The 23,270-nt window shown below is 42.8% G+C and overlaps 1 protein-coding gene across 1 annotated transcript in view; it reads right to left on the bottom strand.

Annotated features, from left to right (window-relative positions):
* Window positions 1-4,347: 4,347 nt before the first annotated feature.
* Window positions 4,348-23,270, bottom strand: part of GRPR (gastrin releasing peptide receptor) — a 30,685-nt gene continuing 11,762 nt past the window's right edge. Inside the window, exons 2-3 of the mRNA XM_063127531.1 lie at window positions 7,147-7,498; window positions 4,348-4,740 (exon numbers count right to left, since the gene is read on the bottom strand). Of these exons, the coding sequence (XP_062983601.1) occupies window positions 4,348-4,740; window positions 7,147-7,498 (745 nt within the window). The remainder of the gene's footprint in view (window positions 4,741-7,146; window positions 7,499-23,270) is intronic.

The raw sequence follows: 23,270 nt of genomic DNA, 5'->3' as shown, positions 1-23,270 counted from the left end.
TCTCCTCTCCCTGGAGAAATTCAGTGAAATTGTCCCCCAATTTCTCTGCTCACGAATAGGCTGGAGAATATTGACAGACCACTTGTGCACAGCTCTGCTTTGAACTGATTTGGACTGGACAGGCCTTCAAAGAGAGGCCTTCAAATGGAGGACAGTGGAAATGGCATGCTTTAACTTGACAATATGTGTGAACTTGGTGAGAATAGGTTGTTGGCGTTGTTGACAAGGCCCATTGTCTGTGGGTGGCTTGTCAACCACATGAACAACCCACCATCACCAGGTTCATTTGTAATGAAAAGCTATGGAACAATCCTGCCATGTCTAAAATATTCAAAATGGTGGCGTCAGCCATAACAAAAAGTTCCAAAGGGAAATTCACCCATAGTAGCTTCCCATTACAGTCAACATGTATCAGGTGTTTAGTGGAAAGTCCTGCCCAGCTTTGGCACAATTATATCAACCATAACTCCTTTCTATAGTCCAAAATTTCTTCTGCTCACTGGTTCCTGATCCTTTGAAATGCCAGCCTTGAAGGATGTTAATAATGGTATTTGTTTCATGGAAATTGGACCACGTCAGCTTTGATGTACTTTCCATGCCCTTGGACAGAAAGATATTTGATATAACGGAGGGGTTCATTTGTTTGTTTCATTTCTACCTTGTTCTCTCTTTGAACAGAACAGCATACACATGGAGCAGTATCCTTCTGTGTTATTCTGATAGTGCAAATGATGTTACACTGGTAGAAACTAAGTTCTGAACTAAATGCAAGGAGAATCCAACTAAAGTTACATTTGTGCAAGCATGGTTGCACAACCACTTGCACAACTACATACTAATACACAAGCGTAATGCACAACTGGAGATTTAGCAGAGTTCCGCTAGTGCTATTTGAGTTTGTGGAATGACACCATTGGATACTTCCCACAGTTCTCAATCAGGGTTAGGCCTGCTTAGCTTTGGCAGGATTATGCTGACTATATTTCCTTTCTGAAGTCCAAAACATCTTCTCTTTACTGGTTTCTGACACTTTGGAATGCCAAGCCTTGCAAGATGCTAATAACTCCATTAGTTTCATAGGCAAGAGCCGTTTAGGGAGAAAAATAAAATGGCTACTGCTGCCTTAAGGTGTAAGCTACTGCAAAGCTATAATGAAAAGCTGCTCCAAAGATTATTACACAAGATTTGTCAGTCGCAACTACAATACAAATGTACATTACCATTTTGCTCACTTTATTCTATTTTTGTTGCAGCAAAGAAAGTAAAAATAAATTTAAAATGTTGCCCATTGAAGCCTCAACATTATTTTGGAGAATCTTTTTTTCTCCCCTCATTTTCTCCCTTCGAATTTAAGCTAGAAAAGAATTTGGTTGTCTCCAGGAGCTGTACATATTCAGGATCTGGCCCCAGGACGCATGACAGAACCCATCTCCACTCCAATCCCTAACCAATAACATGAGATCTAGGCAGGTCCTTCATACCTGTAGTGCTTATCTGTGATGTGATTTCAAAAAGAACCCATCCTAAGCAATTTTTAGTGCTTTAGAATGCCCAACCATAACACTTCAGATATATTATCCGCGTAATCCTTGAAAAACAAGCCAGAAGAATTAATGTCACAGTTGAGCAACTGAGACAACAATGGTCTGCTTCAGGCCATCTAAAAAGCTCATAGCAGGGCCAGATCTACACCAAGCAAACTCTAGCACTTTGAAAGCAGTTTGTAAACAGTATAGGGAATGTGTCCTTGGCCCCAACAGTTGTCAATACCATTATACACCATTATAAAGCAGTACTGTAGATCCTGCCCTAGTGACTGGTCTATTTAATATCTTTTAGTTCACACAAGTTAACATCTTCGCTACTGTCCACCAATTTTCAATCTCTCCCTGCTTTGAATAAATGCCAGATTCTGAAAATTTATGTGGACTGGAAAATCAGCAACTTCTAAATTAATTTGTTTACTCATTAATTCCAGAGCATTGCACTAATGATAGTGTAGAATATAACTGTTGAGGTTTCAATGGCTATCACCACACATAATTACTACAGTGCACATTTGAATAATACAGGAGGAAGCATGGGTTTCACTTTACATTTGTTCCTCATATTTAAACATGTCAAAAGCTCTATACGGCACATTTTTACATCCATAAACACATGACCTGAGGAGACAGATATGAACATTTAGAAAGTGCTGTGCTTTATCCCCCCCCCCCCGCCCCAAATATGGCAAACTCACACACTTGTAAACATAGTTAAACTCACATTTATTGAAATGGTATCACATTTCACATTTAAATTGTATACAACATACTGCTGATTTCAGATGGGGCCACCAAACCCCAGTAAACACAACTCTCTTCACATCCTTTTACAACATAAATTAATACTGTATTGAAAATACTGAAGAGATTCCTGGCCATTCTAATCAATATCCACCTTCATACACACCTTTTTGGAGTGTGTGTGTGTGTGTGTGTGTGTGTGTGTGCAAAAATAAAGCTCTTCCACATTTTGTAGCACAATCCTAAGTATGTTTAATCAGGGCTTCGTCCTTTTGAGTTCAATGGGCTGTACTCCTCAGCAAGAGTGTTTAAAATTGCTGCCTTACCTCAATGCAAAAATGGAAACTATGAAGGTGTTTTCTCAAGCATGGGTGTGAGTGAGGGGATGGGGGAATGGAAGTTGGGGCCTTATATATTTTATTATCTTACTAGTAGAAGCCTTGCTAATGAAAAATAATGTGAGAATTCAAGATCTTTGCACAGCGCAAAGAACATAACGGGAGACAGGCCCACCCCAACAATTAATAAAAGAATGGCATCTCTTCCAGAACTTCCATATAATTAAAGGGATGCTTTTCTATAATTCTTCCCCTCTCTTCCAATCTTCAGTGTAAGGTTCTGAACTCTTTCAATGTTTACCTCTAAACACTGGGGATTAAAAGGGATTCTGCATATTTAAAAGGCTATGATGCAGTAGTATAAGTGTAATTTTTGAAGTTCAGGCACTCATCATGACAGTCCCCATAGCCAAGCCCCCGAGGAGATTAAAACATAATAATTAGAGCTGCTGTGGTGATCTATAGCAACAAACCAGTTCTAGCCATTTCATCTCCACCAGGAGCAGGACTTTGTAAAATGGGTGGGTCTTATTTGCCATTGAAGAAGACCAATCCACCTAAATAGGGCATTACAACAGGGAGCAATACATTGTTGCTGTGGAAATTCATCCTCGTAACCCCAGCTAGAGATGGACGAATTCACCTCTATCCGGTTTCACCAAGCACTCGCTGAACCGCTGCTGCACTTGTTGCACTGCGTAAGCTTCTGGATGGCACTGTGGAGCCACCTGTCCCCTTAGCGAGCCTGCCATTTTGTGTAAAAATAGCAGCTCGTATTTTCTGGAAATCTACTGTTATGTAAATGTCAGCCATGCGTGGACCATTTATGCTTGTGTTTTATGGAAATCTAATGTTGCGTAAATGGAGGCCCCTTTATGGTCACCATTTACGCAATGTTAGATTTCCATAAAACACAAGCCACCATTTTTATGCAAAACGAGGCTTGCTAAGGGAATGGGTGGTGGCCAGGTGCTTGCAGACCACATTAGCGCTTGGTGAACGAGTCCAGTAGGTGGTGAGTAGAGTCTGGGTGGTCAAATGGGAGGGGGAGGGAAGTCCATCAGACTTCATACACACAGACCCCACAGAGTCTCACGACATCCCTATCCCTAGCTACTGTGAGAATTACAGCTAAGCTTGAGAGAACAGGGAATTTGGGGGTGGGGTGTCAGGTGATGTTAGCTTAACAAAAAGTGTTGGTGCTGTGCCCCTGTGAACCCGGACTCCCCTACACCACTGATGGGGGGAGTCTTTTTAGTCTAGCCCTTTAAGGGTGCAATTCTAGCATGTTTAGACAGAAAAAAGTCCTACAAGTCCCCAGCTAGCCATGTCTAAACATGCATAGGATTACACCCTTAAATTATGTAATTGTTTCAACCTTATATTATTTTACTGTTTTTAATGTTCTTTTTTTTAAAAAAAATCTTTTAAGATTTTATTGTTTTAAATTGCTGTGCACCACCTTGATGGCTTTCTGGTAAATAAGGTGGTATATAAATATTAATAATAAATAGAACATGAATAATAATATTATAATGCAAGGCCCTGAAAAGAATGGGCAGGTGTGGGCAGCCCTTTCACTTGCTTGCATGCTGTAAGTCTGGTCTTGGGCCACTAACCCATCTTTCTATGGAGATATGTACATTTGTTACTTACTAGGACAACGGACAGGCAGCAATGGCTAAACAGATCTTGTGACAGCTTTCAATGATTGGCAAATCCTATATGTTGCCCTTGTGACATAGGTGGTTGCCATTAATAAAACTGAACGTGACCATGGATTGGTTGGTGCTCTTGAGGGATGTCATCCGCGTGGTGCTTCTGCCCGTACTCTGGGACCGAATGAGATCACGGGCTTTGCAACATGATAGCTGGTGGTTGAACTGTTTCCTAAAACTTTTGCTGAGCAGGTAGAGAGCAAAAGGGTTTATGCAAGAGTTGGCAAATGCCAGGGTGCGAGCACAAATAGAGGTGATAAAGTGCAGGACGGAAGTGTCTACTTCTGAATAATGGTATGACCGATATAAGTAGATGATGTGGTTAGGGAGCCAACAGATGGCGAAGATACAGACAAAAACCAGCACAGTCTTGGCAAGGCGTTTTCGGGATTCCATCTGCAAAGAACAAAAGGGATTCTATGTCAGCATCACTGAATTTAAGGTGGTACGCAATCTCTGTTTTTAGATTGCCAGAAGGCAGAATAGGTTTGTTTGAGCATTGGGTTCACCACTTAGATATATAGTGGTACTTTTTTAAAAGAAAGAAAGAAAGAAAGAAAAGAAAACTTGGTTTTCATTTGTCATAGATCTATTTCAGAAGTATCTGAAATGGATCTATGACAAATGAAAACCAAATTGTCATAGATCCATTTCAAATATTTTCACAGACCTATCCATATTTACTCATAAGCCCCTGAGTTGAATGCAACTTACTCCCATGGAAGGGGACATAGGATTATAGCCTAAAGGTCCCTTTCAAAATCCACTCAACTCTGATGTAGATTCATTGGTGATGCCCTCCTATGGTGGCCATGAATCCCCTTTTACAGAGGACAGTTCTCTAATTGAAGGGCTGTCTTTTCCAATTCCGATTTAAGGATAAAAACTATAAGAATTGTTGCCCATCAACAATTATGATTTGATAGCAGACTGAACCCACAGGCACATAGGAGGCCTGGTTACAGTCTTCCACACTATGGTGAATGCATTGTATTACTATAACTATTTCAACAACAACAATCTAAATTTGCATCTATACATATAAACTTGCATATGCAAATTTATACAAACCACTTTTTGATACTCTGCTGATAATGCATTTCCTCTTTTTTTGGCAATTTATAAATGGCCTCCTTGTACTTACCTACAGAGGCAACAAATCTGAATGAGCCAGTCTAAGTGTGCATATATATTCGTGATTAACACTCAAGATGAACATTGTTAATTTTGGTAAATTCTTATCCAAAATGAATTGAAATGAAATTCTCATTTGCCTTCACCATCCAAATGCAACAGGTACAGCTCTTCCCAGTTTGGAGGGGACCATGGTTTACCTGCTTGCCATGTTGCTGTTAAAGATGAGGAGCCTGTCTGCAAAATGAGGTGGCAGCCCTAAATCAGCACTAAGATGATGGCAAACACAGGGGTTCAAAGACAGGCTTTTAAGAGAAAAGCTCCCAAAGCCCTGGGCCTGGATGGATGAATCTGTTTCTTTTTCGTCCAGATTCGAATTTTGTGATTCAAATTCTTTTTGCCTGAATATGGGGAATTTTGTGAATTTTGATAGATTCTTATCAAAACCAAGCTGATATGAAATTCTGACCCATCCCTATTTACGACACAATTTAGGGTGACCATATGGAAAGGAGGAGAGGGCTTCTGTATCTTTAATAGTTGTATAGAAAAAGGAATTTAAGCAGGTGTCATTTGTATGCATGTAGCACCTGGTGAAATTCCCTCTTCATCCCAACAGGTAAACCTGCAGGAGCGCTGCCCTCTTTTGCATCTGCTCAATCTAATATAGCTCCTGTCCTTTTGGGTAAATTCCTGGAGGCAAAGGCTATCAATGGCTACTAGCCCTGATGGTTGTGTGCTATCTCCAGTATTCGAGGCCGTAAGCCTGTGTGCACCAATTGCTGGGGAACATGGGTGGGAGGGTGTTGTTTCACCATGCCCTGCCTTGTTGCTCCCTGGCCGACGGCTAGTTGTCCACTGTGTGAACAGAATGCTGGACTAGATGGACCCTTGGTCTGATCCAGCATGGCTCTTCTTATGTTCTCTTTTTCATATGGTCACCTGCTAGTCATACATTTAATTGAAAGTAACATCTGTTTTGGCTCTCAGTTTCCAGTGACAAGGATTTCTGCCACCCTTGCAGAATCTATGCCTAGGAGAAGATGATGAGCCATCTTTATCTGTCACCTGTTTAAATAAATGGAAGCCTGCTCTAGAGAGTCAAAAGAAAAAAAGGGGGGATTTCCAGGCACTGTGTAATAAAGTGAATGAGTTGGTCGTCATTATTATTATTAGTAGTAGTAGTATTAGTATTCCGCCTTTTGCCCAATACTGGGCCTTATACAAGTCTGCATTTATTGAAAGACTGATTCAGGTGCTGTGTAAGATGGGAAGGAGTTGGGAGCTGCTTTACTCATGTCTATAAATGTACATGTGCTGAAAGTCTTAACCAGGAGCTGTTTGACAAGGAAAATTTCCAGATCATTTCCAGATGAGGTTTTCATTGTGTAATTGTCCTGCCTCATTCATGGATTTGACAGGTATTTTTTTAGGGGGGGGGCAGAAATTGTTTTCAATTTGGAGTCCTCCTGTGCTTTACCACCACTTTTCTTGCCACCGAAAATCTGTTCAGGAGGGAAAGACAGAATAGCTGCACAATATATTTTGATTGGTATTGCTCTGTCCAGGAGCACCCTCAGTTTCTGTATGCGGCATACAATGTTCAAGTCACGCCATTCCGAAGTTGGCAGAATTTCCACACACACACCCAAATAAAATATGACCTACCTGTTTTCTTACATATACATTTCCTTCCACTGGTAGGTTGTAAGCACTCCGTATCAGATTTTTTGCAATGAAATAATAGTAGACCGAAATAACAGAGAGGGGAATGATGTAAAAGATGAGAAAGGAAGCCATTGACTGAATTTTTGGATGCAGCTCATTGGTGAGTGGATAAGGTGTACAAGTAATGAAGGTTTTATTAGTGCCTTGGTCGTAGATGGGACGCAAGTCTGAAAACACGGCTTCAGGAATGGCAAGCAACATGGATAAAATCCAGATCATGATAGCTTTCAAGCAAATCTTCAGCAGCGCATGGGAAGCTTGGATATCCATGGGTCTCACTATCGCTTTATACCTAAGAACAAGAGAAAGAATGGCGTTACTGGCCAGTATTGATTAATTTACCTGGACAAGTCATGTACTTGACGAATGCCCATTTTGTATGGAAAAGATGTTTGCACTCTTCCCCTCCCTGTCTGCCCAAACCTAAACTAAACTCTGCCAGGGAGAAAACTTAGGTCCAAACCAAATGGGCCATTAATAGTGTCAAGTAATTAACATGTATGTTTATCAAAGATGTAAATAGAAGCTCCAAGAGTCTCCTGAGCAGCAATGGGATCTCAGGATATAGTGGGAGGAGTTTCACCCTTTCCCCTGCCATAGGCTGGATGAAAATTGTCCCTCCCCCTTTTAAGCTGCCATTTGAATCAGGAGGGAAACAATTGTGTTAATTGTAAGGTGTAGAATAAGACATGTGACCAAAGCCACACCCCTTGGGGGCCGGACATGTTGAGTTGGCCCCGCCTTGGGGTGGGCATGTTGGGGTGGCCACACCTCCTTAAAGGCGGCCATATTGTCCTCCTTTTTGGTTTCAAAAAATATACGTATATTTTTTTCAGAGAATGTTACTCTAAATACCTGGTGATATCAGCTCAATTCATCAGGCAGACTAGTATTGTACAATGAAATGTGTCATACAGTGTATAGAAAATGCACTGACTGCTGTGTTATTCAAGATAGCTAATTTATTATTTGAAATGTTGGAAGGCCTTGATGTGGAGCAGTTCTCAACCACATACTCAGTTGTGTTTGCTGTAGAAGGTTGCTGTTTGCTTGAAACAGACATTTAAGTCAAATTAATATCAGTGGAAAATGTCACTTAAATCTCTCCCACTAGTATCAATGGGCAGTATCCAATGGTGTCATTCTGCAAACTCAAATAGCACTAGTGGAACTTTGCTGACTCTTTCTTTTGTGCAAGCGGTGGCCCATTAGGCTTGTGCAACTGGTTGTGCAAGCACTTGTGCAACCACTTGCACAACAGATTGTGCAAGGAGAATGTGCAACCAGTTGCACAACCACTTGCACAAGCGTAATGCACAACTGCTTCCACAACCACACTACTGCAAATGAAACTTTAATTGGATTCTCTTCTTGTGCATAGTTTGGAACCTAGTTTTTGCTAGTGCCGCAGCATTTGCACTTGCAGAATGGCACCGTTGGGGTTTCTGTCTGCAGATAAGCAACTCTGGATCTTCGCCACCTCTGTCTCAGTAGCATGGATTGGAAAGGCAATTTTAGATATATTAATTCAGTTGCCTCCTTCCAAAGACTTGCTAATGTTGATTTCCTCGTAGCACAGTGCTGATTTCCCCTCCCACCACAAAAACACAGAGGAAACACAAAGCATTACAAAGAACAACCATGTATGGGTACAATGTAATACAAACTGGATTATTTAAAAATAAAATTGTAGCTAAGTGGCAGAGAACATATTTTGCATGTAGGTTCAATCCTTGGTATCTCTAGATAGGGCAAGGAAAAAATCCTGCCTGAAACCTCAGAGAGCTGCTACCATTCAGTATCAACAATCTTAGGCTAGATGGATAGGGGTGTATGAGGATTTCAGTTTTGTTCACAAAACGTACAAGCAACTCCCACTGCAACAATTCATGGCAATTCCATCACTATCCACCAATCCTGAGTTCACTCACCAACAACATCCCCCACTTTTCCCAGCCACAGAAGGCACTAAATAATGCAGAATGCCCACATGACATCCCCTGACCAAGTACATTCCCCTTCCACACACAGATGCATAACCACGCAGCCAGGGGGTGTAATACGGCTTATTCCCAAGAAATCATGCATAGGATTGCAGCATGAATTTCTGAACACGGCTGAGACCATAATAGAGACAGAATCTGAGTTATACATAGGACTTGGATTCACCTGATTCTCTGGTTTAAAAAATGGTCAATGTGGTAGGAAAAAAATGTTTCAACTTTTCAAACTCATCACAAAGGACAACCTTCCATTCCCGGAAACATCCCAGGATACTATTATGTTTATTTCCATTGTTATAAAAGGATGTCTGCAAAGCCATCTGTAATATGTTATCTGGATAATTATTTGCTCGAGCTGACGTTATCGATGCTCAGACTGAATAGTCGCACTTGGCTTCCAGAATTGAGTAAGTGGAAAGTTGTGTGAAAATTACTGCCATGTTACTATTCCTCCCATTGATATACTTGAATTTTCTAGCTTTAAAGAGCATAAAGACATTAGTTAACCCCGTATATTCAGGAGTGGGGCTATGTAAGTGACATAAGTAGGCATAAATTCATAGCAGGGGAAAAAGAGCGAGAAGTATCTGCAAAATCTCCAAGGCTCTGCTGAAGATTGAGTGCCTTTCTGAAGTCATATATTCAGTGTTTTATTACCCACAACAGTTTTCTGATTCAAAAAATTAACATAAAACAGAAAACGGTGCTTCATCAGGTTCGGACTATTTGTCCATGTAGCACAGTATGCCTTAGAAGGACAGGGTTCTGTACTGCTCACCATGCACCTGTACTCCACTTTAATTCACACATGCACACACATATGCACACATGCCTACATTGTAATGTGATTGTGCCCCATCTGGGTTTTTTCACATGTATCTGCTGATCACGTCTGATTTGGCCCTATGTGACTATGCACTAGCTGTTTGACATGAGCATGGATTTAAAGGGGAACATCGGAAGGTGTCCATAAAGTTCAATAATGTCTACTGTGACTGCCAGCAATTTCCCAGCATCTCGGGCAGAGGTCTTTCCCCATCACCTGCTACCTGGTCCTTCTGAATGGAGATGCCAGGGATTGAACCAGGGCCATTCTGCACGGAAAGGTCCCCTTTGCATGCAAGTGGCCTCTCCCACTCCAGTGTTGCTGAGCAGCCTCCAGTTACATCCTCTATCTCATCTGCTGGAAGATTACATGGGAGCTAAATGTCTTGGGCTACTAGAAAAACAATGGAGCTGTGGATCCTTGTCACTTTAATTCAACTGTTGACTTTTCGGCCCTTTCTACACCCAAGGAAAATGGAGGGATCATCCCTGCCTGCTCCCAGGATCCCCTATGTAGAATTTGGATGCGCAGGGATGATCCTGGGATATAGGGCTGGTGTAGACATGCCCTTCCTCTGAGGGCAGAGATTCAGATTCTTTAGCCTGAATCCCTGGCCTCAGAGGAACAGTCACGGGTTGAATTGTCTTTCCTTGGGGTGGCCTGCAAAGTGCTTTCCTTAGACTGGAAATGGATCAATCATTAGGACTTGGACTTAGTAGGATGCCTGAAGTAGGGGCCAGGATCAGGGAGGTGACAATCTATTTCCTGTGAATTCCATGGAGTATCCATCTGAGTGATGAAATAATCTATGCCATGTTTAGAACCCAATGCACTGAAGCAGAAAGGCAATTCTGATAAGAGTTTGCCTTTGGAACCCCCCAAAGAGTTTGCACTCAAAGGTTTGCATCATGGGTTAATTTACCCTCAAGAAGTTGTAGTGTGTGCCAGCCACCATTATGAATATACAAGTCTGAATGGGCTTTGCCGTGGCTAGCTGGGTCATGCAGCCCCAGTCGGCAGGAGTTATTTGAGGGTTAAATAACCCTTGCATAACCCACGGTCTGTTTTAGGGTTGAACACAGGCTTATTCATATTTAGATTAGGCCCACTGAAATCTATGGTACCGAGTCACTCAAGACTAAACTGCCCAGAGAGCTTCGGCTATGGGACAGTATGGACAAGTAATAAATAAAAATAAATGAAATAAAATAACTGTGTCATGTTAAGTTAGTCAGTGGCAGAGAACCTGCTCTGCATGTAGAAGATCCCAGGTTCAAAGAATCCTGCCTGAAATTCTGGAGAGCTGCTGCCAGGCTGTGCAAATAATAGTGGGCTAAGTGGTAACAAGCAGCTTCCTATGTTCCTATGAACTCCGTGGCTCATGATTTCAATGGATCCAACCCACTGTTAACAGAAAGGCTGCTTTGGTGACCTTCATTTCCAGCTCCTCAGACAATTCTGTCCAGCACCTGTTTCAGTTAATGTAAAACCATACATGTATTTCCATAGCCACCTTAGGCTGAGGTTGTTTCAGAAATCATAGAATCATAGAATAGTAGAGTTGGAAGGCCCTAAAAGGCCATCGAGTCCAACCCTCTGCTCAATGCAGAAATCTAATCAGGAATCTGGACGGGAATCCATCAACTGAATGAACAGTATGGGCATGGTTCCTTCAGATTCATGATTTAAACATTTAAATAAATGAATAAAAGAATATATTGGATGGAATCCAATGAGGCGCTTTCCTCCAGCAGATTGTGTTGCGCCCTGCAAATTCTGTGGCACAAATGGTGGGTCCTGTGGATTCCATTGTGTGAGCAAGACCCACCTCTTGTACAACAGAGTTTTAGCACTTTCCAGAGGAAACACTGAAATGAGTGGAAATTCTGGTTTCTCAATTGGGACAGGTTGGCGGATCTCTCCTCCACCAACCTGCCCCATTTCAAAAACAAGTTTTTTGCCCATTTCCAATTGCCCTGGAAGTGCTAAATCTTCATTCCTCAAGCAGCAGGCACCACGTCCAGATGGGAATTAGCAGGTCACAAGATAACCAGTGGACGCATAAGTGCCTGTTAGATTCTGCCGATAGTTCACATAAATCAGTCCCAGATACTGTTTTATTCTAATACCAACTTTTGGGGGAATAGAATGTTTAAAACCAAAACCAAAAGGAGGAAAGCATCCAATTCTGATCCAAAGAAGAGAGAAACAGGTCCTTAGGATACAAAGATTTATTTGTACAAAGCCCAAAGTGTTTCAGCCTGTGTCCTTTCAAAGCCTTCTTCAAGGGGTTGTTAGAAGATGTCTGCAAATTTTCCTCTAGGAATAAACTCTCCTACAATGATTATTGTGGTCTTGGTGGTCTTCTAAGAGCATTGGTGGGCTTCTAATAAGCCTTTGGTACATGTACATTCATTAAAGTAGTAACTTTACTTCCAAAATATGTTTAGATGATGATCTATTGCAGCCTTCCTGAACCTGCTGTTCTCAAGTTGTTTTGGACAACAACTCCCATCATTCTTGATTATGGGCCATCCTGGCTGGGGCTGATGGGAACTGAAATCCAAAACATCTGGAGAATTTCTCCAGGTTGGAGAAAGCTGTCCTAAGGGAGGACATAGCTGAGTCGAGAAATAAATGTAGGAAGTTCCTATTCTCCCCCTAACATCTTACTGTATGTAGCAGCTCTCAGTACTACCTTACAGGGACTTTCTTTTTAAAAAAATTCTAGATTCTTAGACACTATCTTTGAGTTATCAATCTCAAAGGTCACCCATTGTAAGAAATTCCCTAAGGCCTTAGCTAGATGGGGCGAAATCCTGGGGCGATCCCTGGGATTGTCCCTGTGTGTCCACATGATGATCCCTCCCTTGTCCCGGGATCTCACCCTTACCCTTGAGCCTGGTTTTTCCATGGTCTCTGGATGATCCCGAGAACGTGGAATCTGTGGGCAGGCATCGCAGGTTGTCCCGGTTCCTCATGGTTCCGCGCAAGGAGCCAGGACCTGCTCATTCGGCGCAGAGCTCCTCAGGAGCTCTGCACCCATTGGGGATGGGGTGGGGGGAGAGGGAAAAATAAATTTAAATTTAAAAAACCCACCTTTCTGCACACAAGCGTTCATGCGTTCTTCTTCTTTAAGATTTTTTTTTAAAAAATGGTGGCTGGGGCATCCTCGCCCTCCAAGGTCATTGCGCACTGCGTGTAAACAGAGGGGGAGATCTTGCGATAAAAATATTGCGAGATCTTAACCCCTCCGTCCCGCTAGACCGCTAGGTCTAGCTGAGGCCTAAGAATGTTAGGAGAAGTTACTGATAAATATGTTTGATCATGAAACACTATATATTTCCCCATGGAACAGCCCATCTGAAGAGAAATTTCAGCAAAGACTGAGCCAGGCAAATGGACATGGTATTCATTGGACATGCATCTGACTTATGAACCACACTCTTGTTCTCTATCAGTGGGTTTGTTGTAAGGAGACAGAGAGTCGCCCAGGAAGATGCCCCTCTCCACACCATGTTACTGTCAGAATAATGACCTTGCAGAAGGAGCCTCATTTGGCAAGGTGCCTGCTGTCTACCATGTACTTAGCATAATGGTTAATCCAATCTCAGACCAAGCTATGTGAGCTAATAAGCACAGCAATTGTTCTCCGCAGGACCTGCAAACAAATGGTCTCTCAAAGCTGACAATCCAATGTTATCAGCAATTAATATCCAGCTTAAGGACGCCCTCCTGCCCTCTTTAAACATTTGGATACGGGTCCCCATGGAGATGGCATGGTTTCGTATCAGTCAAAAGAATGTCTAATTTCCTCAATAAATCCACAAATAGTGTGTCCCATACAAACAGGGAATTCACACAAAAGGGTTTCGGTTAGTTAGGAGATGCAAGCAAGTTAGACCTTTAACAGAATCGGGGTGTTTACTTGTGGAGTGTGGGGGAGGGTGAAAGGTACATTTATACAAGAAAGCAAGAGATGAAAGTTTGTGGCACTAATAAAATGAAATAAAAACCCTGCGAATAGGAAATGGATAGCAAGAAGAAATGCCTTTTTTCTAGGTTACTGCTTACCTGGAAAGGCAAGAACACTGTGTCAGATTGCCCCAGGTCTGTAGTTATAAACATTATGTTTCGAATGTACCGTAGAACAGGAGAGTACTACAAATATTTGCATTATTGGAGAAAAACGGCTTCTTGACAGATGCCTCTCATAAAAATATCCCTGTGAATGGAGAAGTGCCATGTGTAACTTAATAAAGCCCCCTTACTTTGGATTGCACAGCTACCTCTTGCTTGGTACGTCCTCTGATCTCTGCTTACGACATGGAATAATTTTAAACATATATATATGTGTATAATTTTTTATACCTCCCAATAGCTGAAGCTCTCTGGGCGGTTCACAAAAATTAAAACCATGAAGAGCATAATAAAACAACCAACAATTTGGAGGGTAGGCATCCAACTAGAAGATTACTTTATTTAGCTAGGATGACCATATTTGGGAAACCAAAAAAGAGGACACCTAGTGTGTGTGTGTGTGGGGAAGCAGCTTTCTGAGTCCTGCAGAAAGTACGTTATTCCCCCGCCACCTTAAAGAGCCGGAGTGGAGGAGGGGAAAGGATTTCATTCTGCACCACCACCATCCACTCCAATTGGGGCCTTTTCTATAATGTCCACGAATGACCCACTTTCCCCTTTAAGACCTCAATTGGAGCTCAGGGTGGGGGAATGATGTGCCTCAAGAAAGCATGTCATTCCCTCCTGCCATGCTAATGGCAGCCTTAAAGGGGAAGGTGTGTCATTCCAGGACATTATTGAAAATTATAGAAAATCCCCCCTGACACCATGGAAAGAACAAAAACCAGGACAAATCCGGGGAAATCCTGACAGTTGGTCACCCTAATTTATTTATTTATTTATTTATTTAATTACATTTATATACCGCCCCACAGCCGAAGCTCTCTGGGCGGTTTACAACATTCAAATTTAGCACCATCGATGAGAATGGCACTTTACAGAGTGCTAGAGGATGGGTCCCTGCCCTGAGGCACTACAGCCTAAAATTCGACACAGCGGAGTTCACAGTGGAAAGGAGGCGGGGAAAACAAGGAAGCGGGCTGTGGTGCTTTCAGTTACCTGGGCTTAGGTTTAATTATAGGCTGAGTTAGTACAGAGCATGGGCACTAGGCACTGTACTACTAGGCCTCATGGAAAAGCTGGGTTTTGAGGAGAGATTTGAAGGGTGGGAGGGAGGGAGCATCACAGAGTTTCAAGGAGAAGCAAGGCTGAAAGGAGGGTGTTGTTTAAGGGAACAATAGACAGTTGGAAAGCAGTAGGCTGGCCTGGTCCAAGACATTTTGCTGTCTGAGGCAAAGAATACAAAAGCCAACTGGACTGACAGTGGAAACTTTCTTCAACACTGATGATGGGACAGCATCCTCCACCACACCTGAAGGCAACAATCTAGCTTGGAAGTTCACAGCAGGCCACGTGGCACACAGCTCTCTCCTTCAACAAAGGGCGAGATGACTTTGTGGCCACTTTGTAGTATCAACCACTTGCAGTGGCCACCTCACTTTGCCTAATGGTAAGGCCAGCCCTAGGAGTAGGTAGTGGAACCAGAGGAGCAAAGATCATGGACAGGGATGTAAAGGGTTACAGGAATAGAGGGACAGGGGTGGGGTGGCAAGACTATGGAAGGTTTTGAAATTCAGGTTAAGACACTTGTGCTGGATCTGGGAACAGACAGAAAGCAAATGTAGGAATATAAGAAGGGCCATCACTTTATTTATTTATTTATTACATTTATATCCTGCCTTTTTTCCTCCAAGGAACCAAACGTAGCGTATATAATCCTCCTCTTCTCCATGTTATCCTCACAACAACAACCCTGTGAGGTAGGTTGGGCTGAGAGTCTATGCCTGGCCCAAATTCATGGCCGAGCGGGGACTAGAACCCAGATCTCCTGACTCCCAGTCTGACACTCTAGCCACTACACCACACTGGTGTAGTGGGGATAGATTAGAGAGGTAAAGTTTGCATTAGTCTATTGCTGTCCTTTCAGACCTTCTAGCTTGATCCTGCTATGATTACATCTATAGGGTCTTCTTCAGCCTGCACCAACCTCATATCCCCAGATGTTTTGGATGGCAACTCTCATCAGCCCCAGCACAGTCAATGGTCAGGGATGATGCAAGTTGTAGGTCAAAACATCTGGAAGGCCTGGTCAGCTTGGGAAAAACTGGTCTGCTGTAATGTCCATCTGTGCCCATGTTACGGAAGAAAAAGGTGACAGTTTTGCCACTTCTACCCATTACCAGTCGATCCTGTATAAATGCTGATGTGGTGCAAATATAGCCTGTGTTATTTAAAGCCCTTCTCTTGGATGGGATGATTTTCCCAAATGATTTAACTGCTAGTGGTTTATTGGATGTGTAAGTTTCCCACACAAGACACAGACATGCTCAAAAAGAGGAAATTCACTCTATTTTCCCAGTTGGCATTAGATGGACTACAAAACACGAACAAGAGTAGAGGGTTCACGCACAATTATAGACAGATTACTTCCTGTACAAAATACCTCCATGAAAGACTTTTCTGTGATGTGTCAAACCGCACTTAGTTTTGCCCCTTTTCCCCTCTGCCCCAAATGCGGTACTTCTGTTTGCAAGAACTACTGACAAGTGAGAGCCACGCAGTCCAGCACTTGGGATGTGGAGCTCAACCAGCTTCAGATCCCGGTTTGTCAAGTCCCTTGCCTTACAACTACAGTTCCCCACACTCAGAAGTGAGAGTAAGACATGGGTTCTAATCCTCATTCAGGCATAAAGCTCATTGGGTGACCTTGGGCTAGTCATGATCTTTTTGCCTAACCTACCTTTCAGGATTGTTGAAAAGAAAAGGGATAATCCCGGTATTTGATGCTTCAAGAATCTTGCAGAAAGGACAGATGGGCCCCAAATGTGCTTAGTTAAAACAAATTAAAGGAAGTGGAAATACCAATTTATCTGCATCACAGTGCAATTTTTTAAAAATAAATAATCCAGTGGAAGGTACAAGAAATAGTGCTCTACAGTGAATAACAATGGAACTGCCCCCACACTAAACAGATTATTGCAAGTCTTGGAACAGAATGTGAATAAAAGAGAATTCCTTGTTCTAAGACAGCCTTCTCTAACCTGGAACCCTCCAGATGGCCATGCTGGCTGGGAATGATGGGAGTTGCAATCTAATGCATCTGGAGGGCACCAGGTTGGGGAAGGCTGTTTTAGCATGTAGATTATTTTCCTGAGCTTGATAATGATATTTAATATTCAAGTATTCAAAACTTAAGTATTCAAGTGTTCAAAGTGCTTCACATGCATTCTTGAGTTGTAATCTTTACAATAACTCTTGTAAGGTAATTCAGTATTAATAACCCCCCCCCCCAAATATTGCAGATGGGCCAACTGAGGCTGAGAGAAAGTGGGTTACCTAAGGCCATGAAGTAAATCCACATGAAAGAAAAGTTTTGAACTGGGGACTACTTGATTTGTGGCTCAGATCTTTTAGCAACTATGGGTCTTTCTACACCTCCTGGCGTTCCAGGAGGGAGAGGGGAGGCTCTCATGATATCCTGATCATGAGAGCCTCCCTCAGTATGCACACGAGGTGCGCGACATCCCAGGAGGAATTAGGGACATTGTGAGTGTTTTTGTTTTGAAAGCAGTGGGGCCAGTCATGGAAGAGTGAGGCCCCACTCCAATGAAACTGTAAGTTAAAGAAAAACCAAAAACCAAAATCACCCCCCAACCCGTCCTCGCCATCCCAGGGGTGGCGAAATTGCTGCCACCCCCTCCCCTGATAGGCACAGAGCTGCATTGTGTAGCTCCGTGCCCATTTCAGCTGCTGCACTTATTCGCGAGTAAGCACAGCACCAAGCAGGACAGGCGCCCACACCTCCCGCGGTCTTGGGATGATCCTGAGACCGCAGGAAGAATTGGGTTTTCCCAGGGTTTATTTATCCCTTGGAAAACCTGTGCCCGTGCCCCCTGCCCCCGGGTCCCTGTCATTTGGATGCACATAGACTCAGCCATGACCAGCCCGGACTATCGGGATGGTGTAGAAATGGCCTATATTATTATTATTATTATTATTATTATTATTATTATTATTATTATTATTATTATTATTATTATCCCGCCTTTTGCCCAATGCTGGGCCTCAAGGCGGCCTTACAAAGTTTAAAATATACGGGGGGGGGGGGAGGGAAACAAAACCATAAACAATTAAAAAAATACACAACAAAATTATAAGACATTAACATAGATGGAGGGCTGGATTATTCTCCAAAGGCCTGCTTGAACAAAAAAGTTTTAGCCTGCTTCCGAAAGCCCATCAAGGAGGGAGCCAGCCTAGCTTCCCTGGGAAGAGAGTTCCAGAGCACCTGAGCAGCCACCGAGAAGGGCCTCTCCCATGTTCCCACCAAGCGTGCCTGTGAAGAAGGTGGGACTGAAAAAACGGCTTCTCCAGAAGATCTCAAAGCACACACTGCACCAGCTCTTGTTCACATTCTATCTAGGAATGGGAGAGAAATTTATGCTTTGAATTACCTAATTTTACACTTTCAAACCAGTAGATGGACCAAAACTCAGCCATCCTTCAAAATTCACATTCCTCTGAATTTTGTGACAAAGTCCTCCAATTAAAAAATGAATAGAAATTGTGTATATTAGGGGACAATACACACAACAATGCAGATGTTAGTGAAAAATAATGTTAAAATGTATTATGTTAGGGAAATGGTTTTCTAAAATGCTTATATTAGGCAAAATTACATTTGAAAAGGTGTGAATTAGGAGACATGCACACAAAAAGCTAAGTGGTGATGGGGAGCAAGGAGGATTGTTCTTCAACAAGAATTTCTCAGGTAAATGCACTGATAGTGCAATGTTCTAGGATTGAACCTTAGTACTGGAAACAGGCTCCTCAAGGGAACAAAACGAACCCTGTGTCGAACTGTGCTCTTCTGGGTAGCCTATTGAGCAAGCGACTGATGGAAAAGCCCAGCAACCCCATTGCCCTTTTAAAGAGGAACTGGTGTTGTAATTCCGTTCAGCACTTATTTTATTCTGATACAGTGAATGCTCTGATTCATAACTGGGATTGGTAGGCATGCCAAATAAACGGTCAATGCCCATATGAAAATGTGTTTTTTTCATACTTAAATATTGATCCTTCCTATCCCAGTGCAACCACCGCAGCACCTTGGGTGACATCCAGAAATGCAGTTTGCTTTGGTGGTGGATACACGGGCTGCTCATAATGGCTCTGGGCACCGTTGCGCTTGAGCCATCTGCTTTCACTTGGAAGCTCATTCAGAATGCTCCGGGCATTTGTGCCGTGTCTCTTGGTGCAGATGGGAGAGAGAGCTGAAGAAATGTAAACTGAAAAGGTGGATGTTATGATTAGGGTCAGAACATATTGACACAGTGGCAAGTAACACAGGACGTAAGTTTCTGCGAATCAATCGTATCTAGCTACACCTACACAGAATACAATAGGCCTCTTTCAGGAGCAATCAATAGGAAGTAACTCTAGCAGCCTGGACCAGCCACCTTTGTAATTATTCTGAGAAGTTTCAGTTTCTTTACTCAGAACTGATTGGTCACAAGAACATATGATGTAGGCCATGTCTACACCTGACAGATATCCTGGGGTTGTCCCTAGGTCCAGGGACTTTCCCTGGGGTATCTGGGACCACAGATTTCCCAATATTTCTCTGGTCCTGGGATCATCCCAAGGAGCACGGGCAGTGTGACTGCCGCTCCTGAGTCGTCCCTTCTTCCCCACAAGTGGCTGGGCTAGACATGGAGCTGCGCGGGGGGGCTCTGTGCCCATAGGGTTGGGGGCAGCAAATTCGCTATCCCTGCAATGGGGGGGGGGGGTTGGGCATGTTTTGGGGTTTTTTTAAACGTTTTTTCGCACAACCAGCTCCTCTTAAAAAAAAATGGTGGCTGCAAAATCCCTCTTCCCTTCTGGGACATTGCACAGCTGTCTAGACACTAGGGGAGGATCATGAAAGCAGGTAAGTCCACGATCCTTCCCTCTCCCTCCTACTACACCCTTAGGCGTAGACATGGCTGTAGTCAGGTTTTGTCCCGAGTTTGAAAGCGAAAAGCTTCCATTAATCCTGATACATGGTGCTTACTATTAAAAGCTTACTATTATGTATTACAATATATGTCATGTCTTTCCTCCAAATAGGGTGGCCATGCATCCTGTTTTACAGAGGATGGTCCTGTATTTGAAAGCATCTTCTACTTGAATAGTCCAAGTCTAATTTAACGATAATGAACCATAAGAACAGGGGCCTTCCATTTGCCCATCAACCTGGACAGCAGACTGAGCAGGCACACAGGTCATGGCCTTCTCCACTGTGGTGAGGTTGTACTGTATTTCCATTTAAATGGAGCCAATTCTTTCTAAATTTGCATTTACAGCTTTACATAGGAATATGTTATGGAAATTGCTATCTTCTTTTGTCCTCTTTTTGGGGGATGCCTAAGTGTCCAGCTCACTTCCAATTCTCTCCTCTTTGATTTTCAAAATGTCCTTATGAGGTAGGCAAAGCTGGCCCAAAACATTTTGATGTCTGAGGCATAGGACAAGATGATGTCTCCCTCCCACATTCCATGTACAGATGCTGACTGTACTAGAATCCAAATCTTACTGCAGTAGTGGTGATGGGATAGCATCCTCCTCCACACCTGAGGCAGCAGCCTACTTCAGGCAGTGCAAGGCAGGTCAATATTGATCCTTCAACAGAGGGGAATGGCTGGTGGGTCTCAGGGGGAACAGCCAGAAGGCGGCCACTGCTACCCTCCTCCCAGCATCCACCACCTGGGCTAGTTGCATCACTCTCACTAATGGTAGGGATGGCCCTGGAGGTAGATTAAGGTTTGGCTGTGAGAGTGTGATGGTTATGTTATACAGATTTCCACTGTTACAGGAAATCAAAGCTACTAACCAATAATACCACCCAGAAAGTCCTCCCAGAGGGAGGTTCCACATACGGGGATGTAAGAGTTACACACATGCACACACGAAGAAGAGATACAAATCAGTACATGGTGTGATGTTTGGGAGGAGTTCCCACGGGCTGAAGACAAAGAAGTGTACGTAAGTGATCAAATAGACCAATAAAGTCTGAGTACTAACCAAACCAACTTAACCCATAAGCTGCCTTTGCACATGCGTGTTTACTATCTCAATAAATGTTTGATTGCACTAACAAGCACATATCAACATTACTAACCACATGGTAAATCACATGGACCAATGAATGTAAGCTGATAGTGTTGATAACATAAATGAATAAAAACAACCCCTCCATGTTTGAGGGGTGTGACATTGTTTCTCCGTGAGCAGCAGTGTTCACCCTTAACTTCAGTTCAGTAAAATGAGAGAAACCCAAGAACCCTCCGTCGTCTTTCTACCAAGTGTATACAAATCTGAACACTATGTTGCACTTGGATCAAGCATATTTGTGTAACAGTTACATGGTCACCCAGTGAGCTTCATGGCTGAGTGGGGATGTCTACCTGGGTTGCCCCAGTTCTAGCCTGACACACTAAGCACTGCTCTACAGTGGCTGGAAAGGTGGAGAGTGCTGGAAAGTTTCGCTTGCCTGCCTGCCTGCCAAGTTGATTCCCCCAAGTGGACTTTATGCATAGTCTATGTGTGTAGACTGCATTTCCCCACATCTGCTGTGTAGGCCAATGAATCTAGGCGACATATCTGCACAGACACTGTGTGGCCAGCAGGTTTGCAATGGAGACCTTAAAAGCAACCTTAGAATTAATAGTGCAGTTTCAAAGTGGGAAGGAAGTCATCAGATGGGCATATGCTTGGAAAGGCAAATGCCTAGACACGTTTACAGCTTCCCAATATTGATTCTGTACTGTGTGTCCACTAGCAGACAGATGGCCCAAGCTGGGTAGGCTCAGCATTGATCACCTCTCGAGACAGGGAATGATTTCAGGCGTCCATGCTCCCCCCTGAACAGATAATCAGTGTTTTAATGTTGACGGTACAGGCCGTTTATCCACCAGGGGAGATCTGCCCTGATCACAGCTGAATGTTTACAGCCTGAGCAGGGTGGCCGCTAAAATAAACTAAAAACTGCGAAAAATTAGAAATCCATCATCCAAAAAGACTACCAAAGAGGACTGCAAGGAGGACATTTGCCCATGCTAATTTATATGTATAGATGCAAATTTAGAAATTATTATTATTATTATTATTATTATTATTATTATTATTATTGAAATAGAAATACAATATACCTCATCATAATGTGCTGCAGGTTCGTTCTGCTGACTGGATGCTAATTTGTGAACCGCCCAGAGAGCTCTGGCTATTGGGCGGTATAGAAATGTAATAAATAAATAAATAAATAAATAATTGCTGATAGGCGACAGTTCTGATGGCTCTGAAGCTTCAAACTGGAATTGGAAAGGAGAGCCCTTCAATGAGAGGATGCCTTCAAGTAGAAGACTTTCCTCTGGCAGCTCTTAGAGGATTGTCCTCTGTAAAAGAGAACCCATGGCTATCCTAAGGTTTCGACAAAGATCTTTGAATGGGATCCATAACCTTTTGTCCAGGGGTTCCCAACACAGCACCTGTGGGGACATCCAACGGCACCCATGAAGGTCTCCACTCCCTGAAGCCTTCAAAAACGTTATCTATATCTCCTTGGAAAATGTTAGCTCTGTTAGAAGTATTACGTAAAGCATAGTCTGATTCTAGACATTCTAACAGTGTAAGGTGGGAGGAGGTTTTCTGTTCTGTTCCATTGTAGTTGAAAAAGGCAGTTAACTGCTCTTCTGTATTGTGTGTTGTCTGTATTAAGGAAAGGACAGATTGTGTTTTGTAGTCTCTCATTTGTTGTTACTACTTTCTTCAAGCTCAACATAAAGAAACAGTTTAATATATATCCTCTGGTCTTTGCTGCTATCTTTCTATATGTCACCTATAACTCCTAACAGAGTTATATATAACTCCTAACAGAGTTAATATATAGAGAGAGTTTCTAATAAGCTTAAGCCTCTTTCTTAGTCTGACCATATTATCTGGAAAACCCTGGAGACCTCTGGCAAAATGACGCTTGTCCAGGGCAAACAGGGCTGGGGGCCAATTTGCTAGGGAACAGGGAAGCCTAGCAGCAATGATCAGGCCTTGTTTTGCCACTG

This window comes from Elgaria multicarinata, chromosome 5, assembly GCF_023053635.1.
Source record: "Elgaria multicarinata webbii isolate HBS135686 ecotype San Diego chromosome 5, rElgMul1.1.pri, whole genome shotgun sequence".
Taxonomy (NCBI): domain Eukaryota; kingdom Metazoa; phylum Chordata; class Lepidosauria; order Squamata; family Anguidae; genus Elgaria; species Elgaria multicarinata.
The sequence above is the reverse complement of the archived record's forward strand: the minus strand, read 5'-3'. Positions and strand labels throughout refer to the sequence as shown.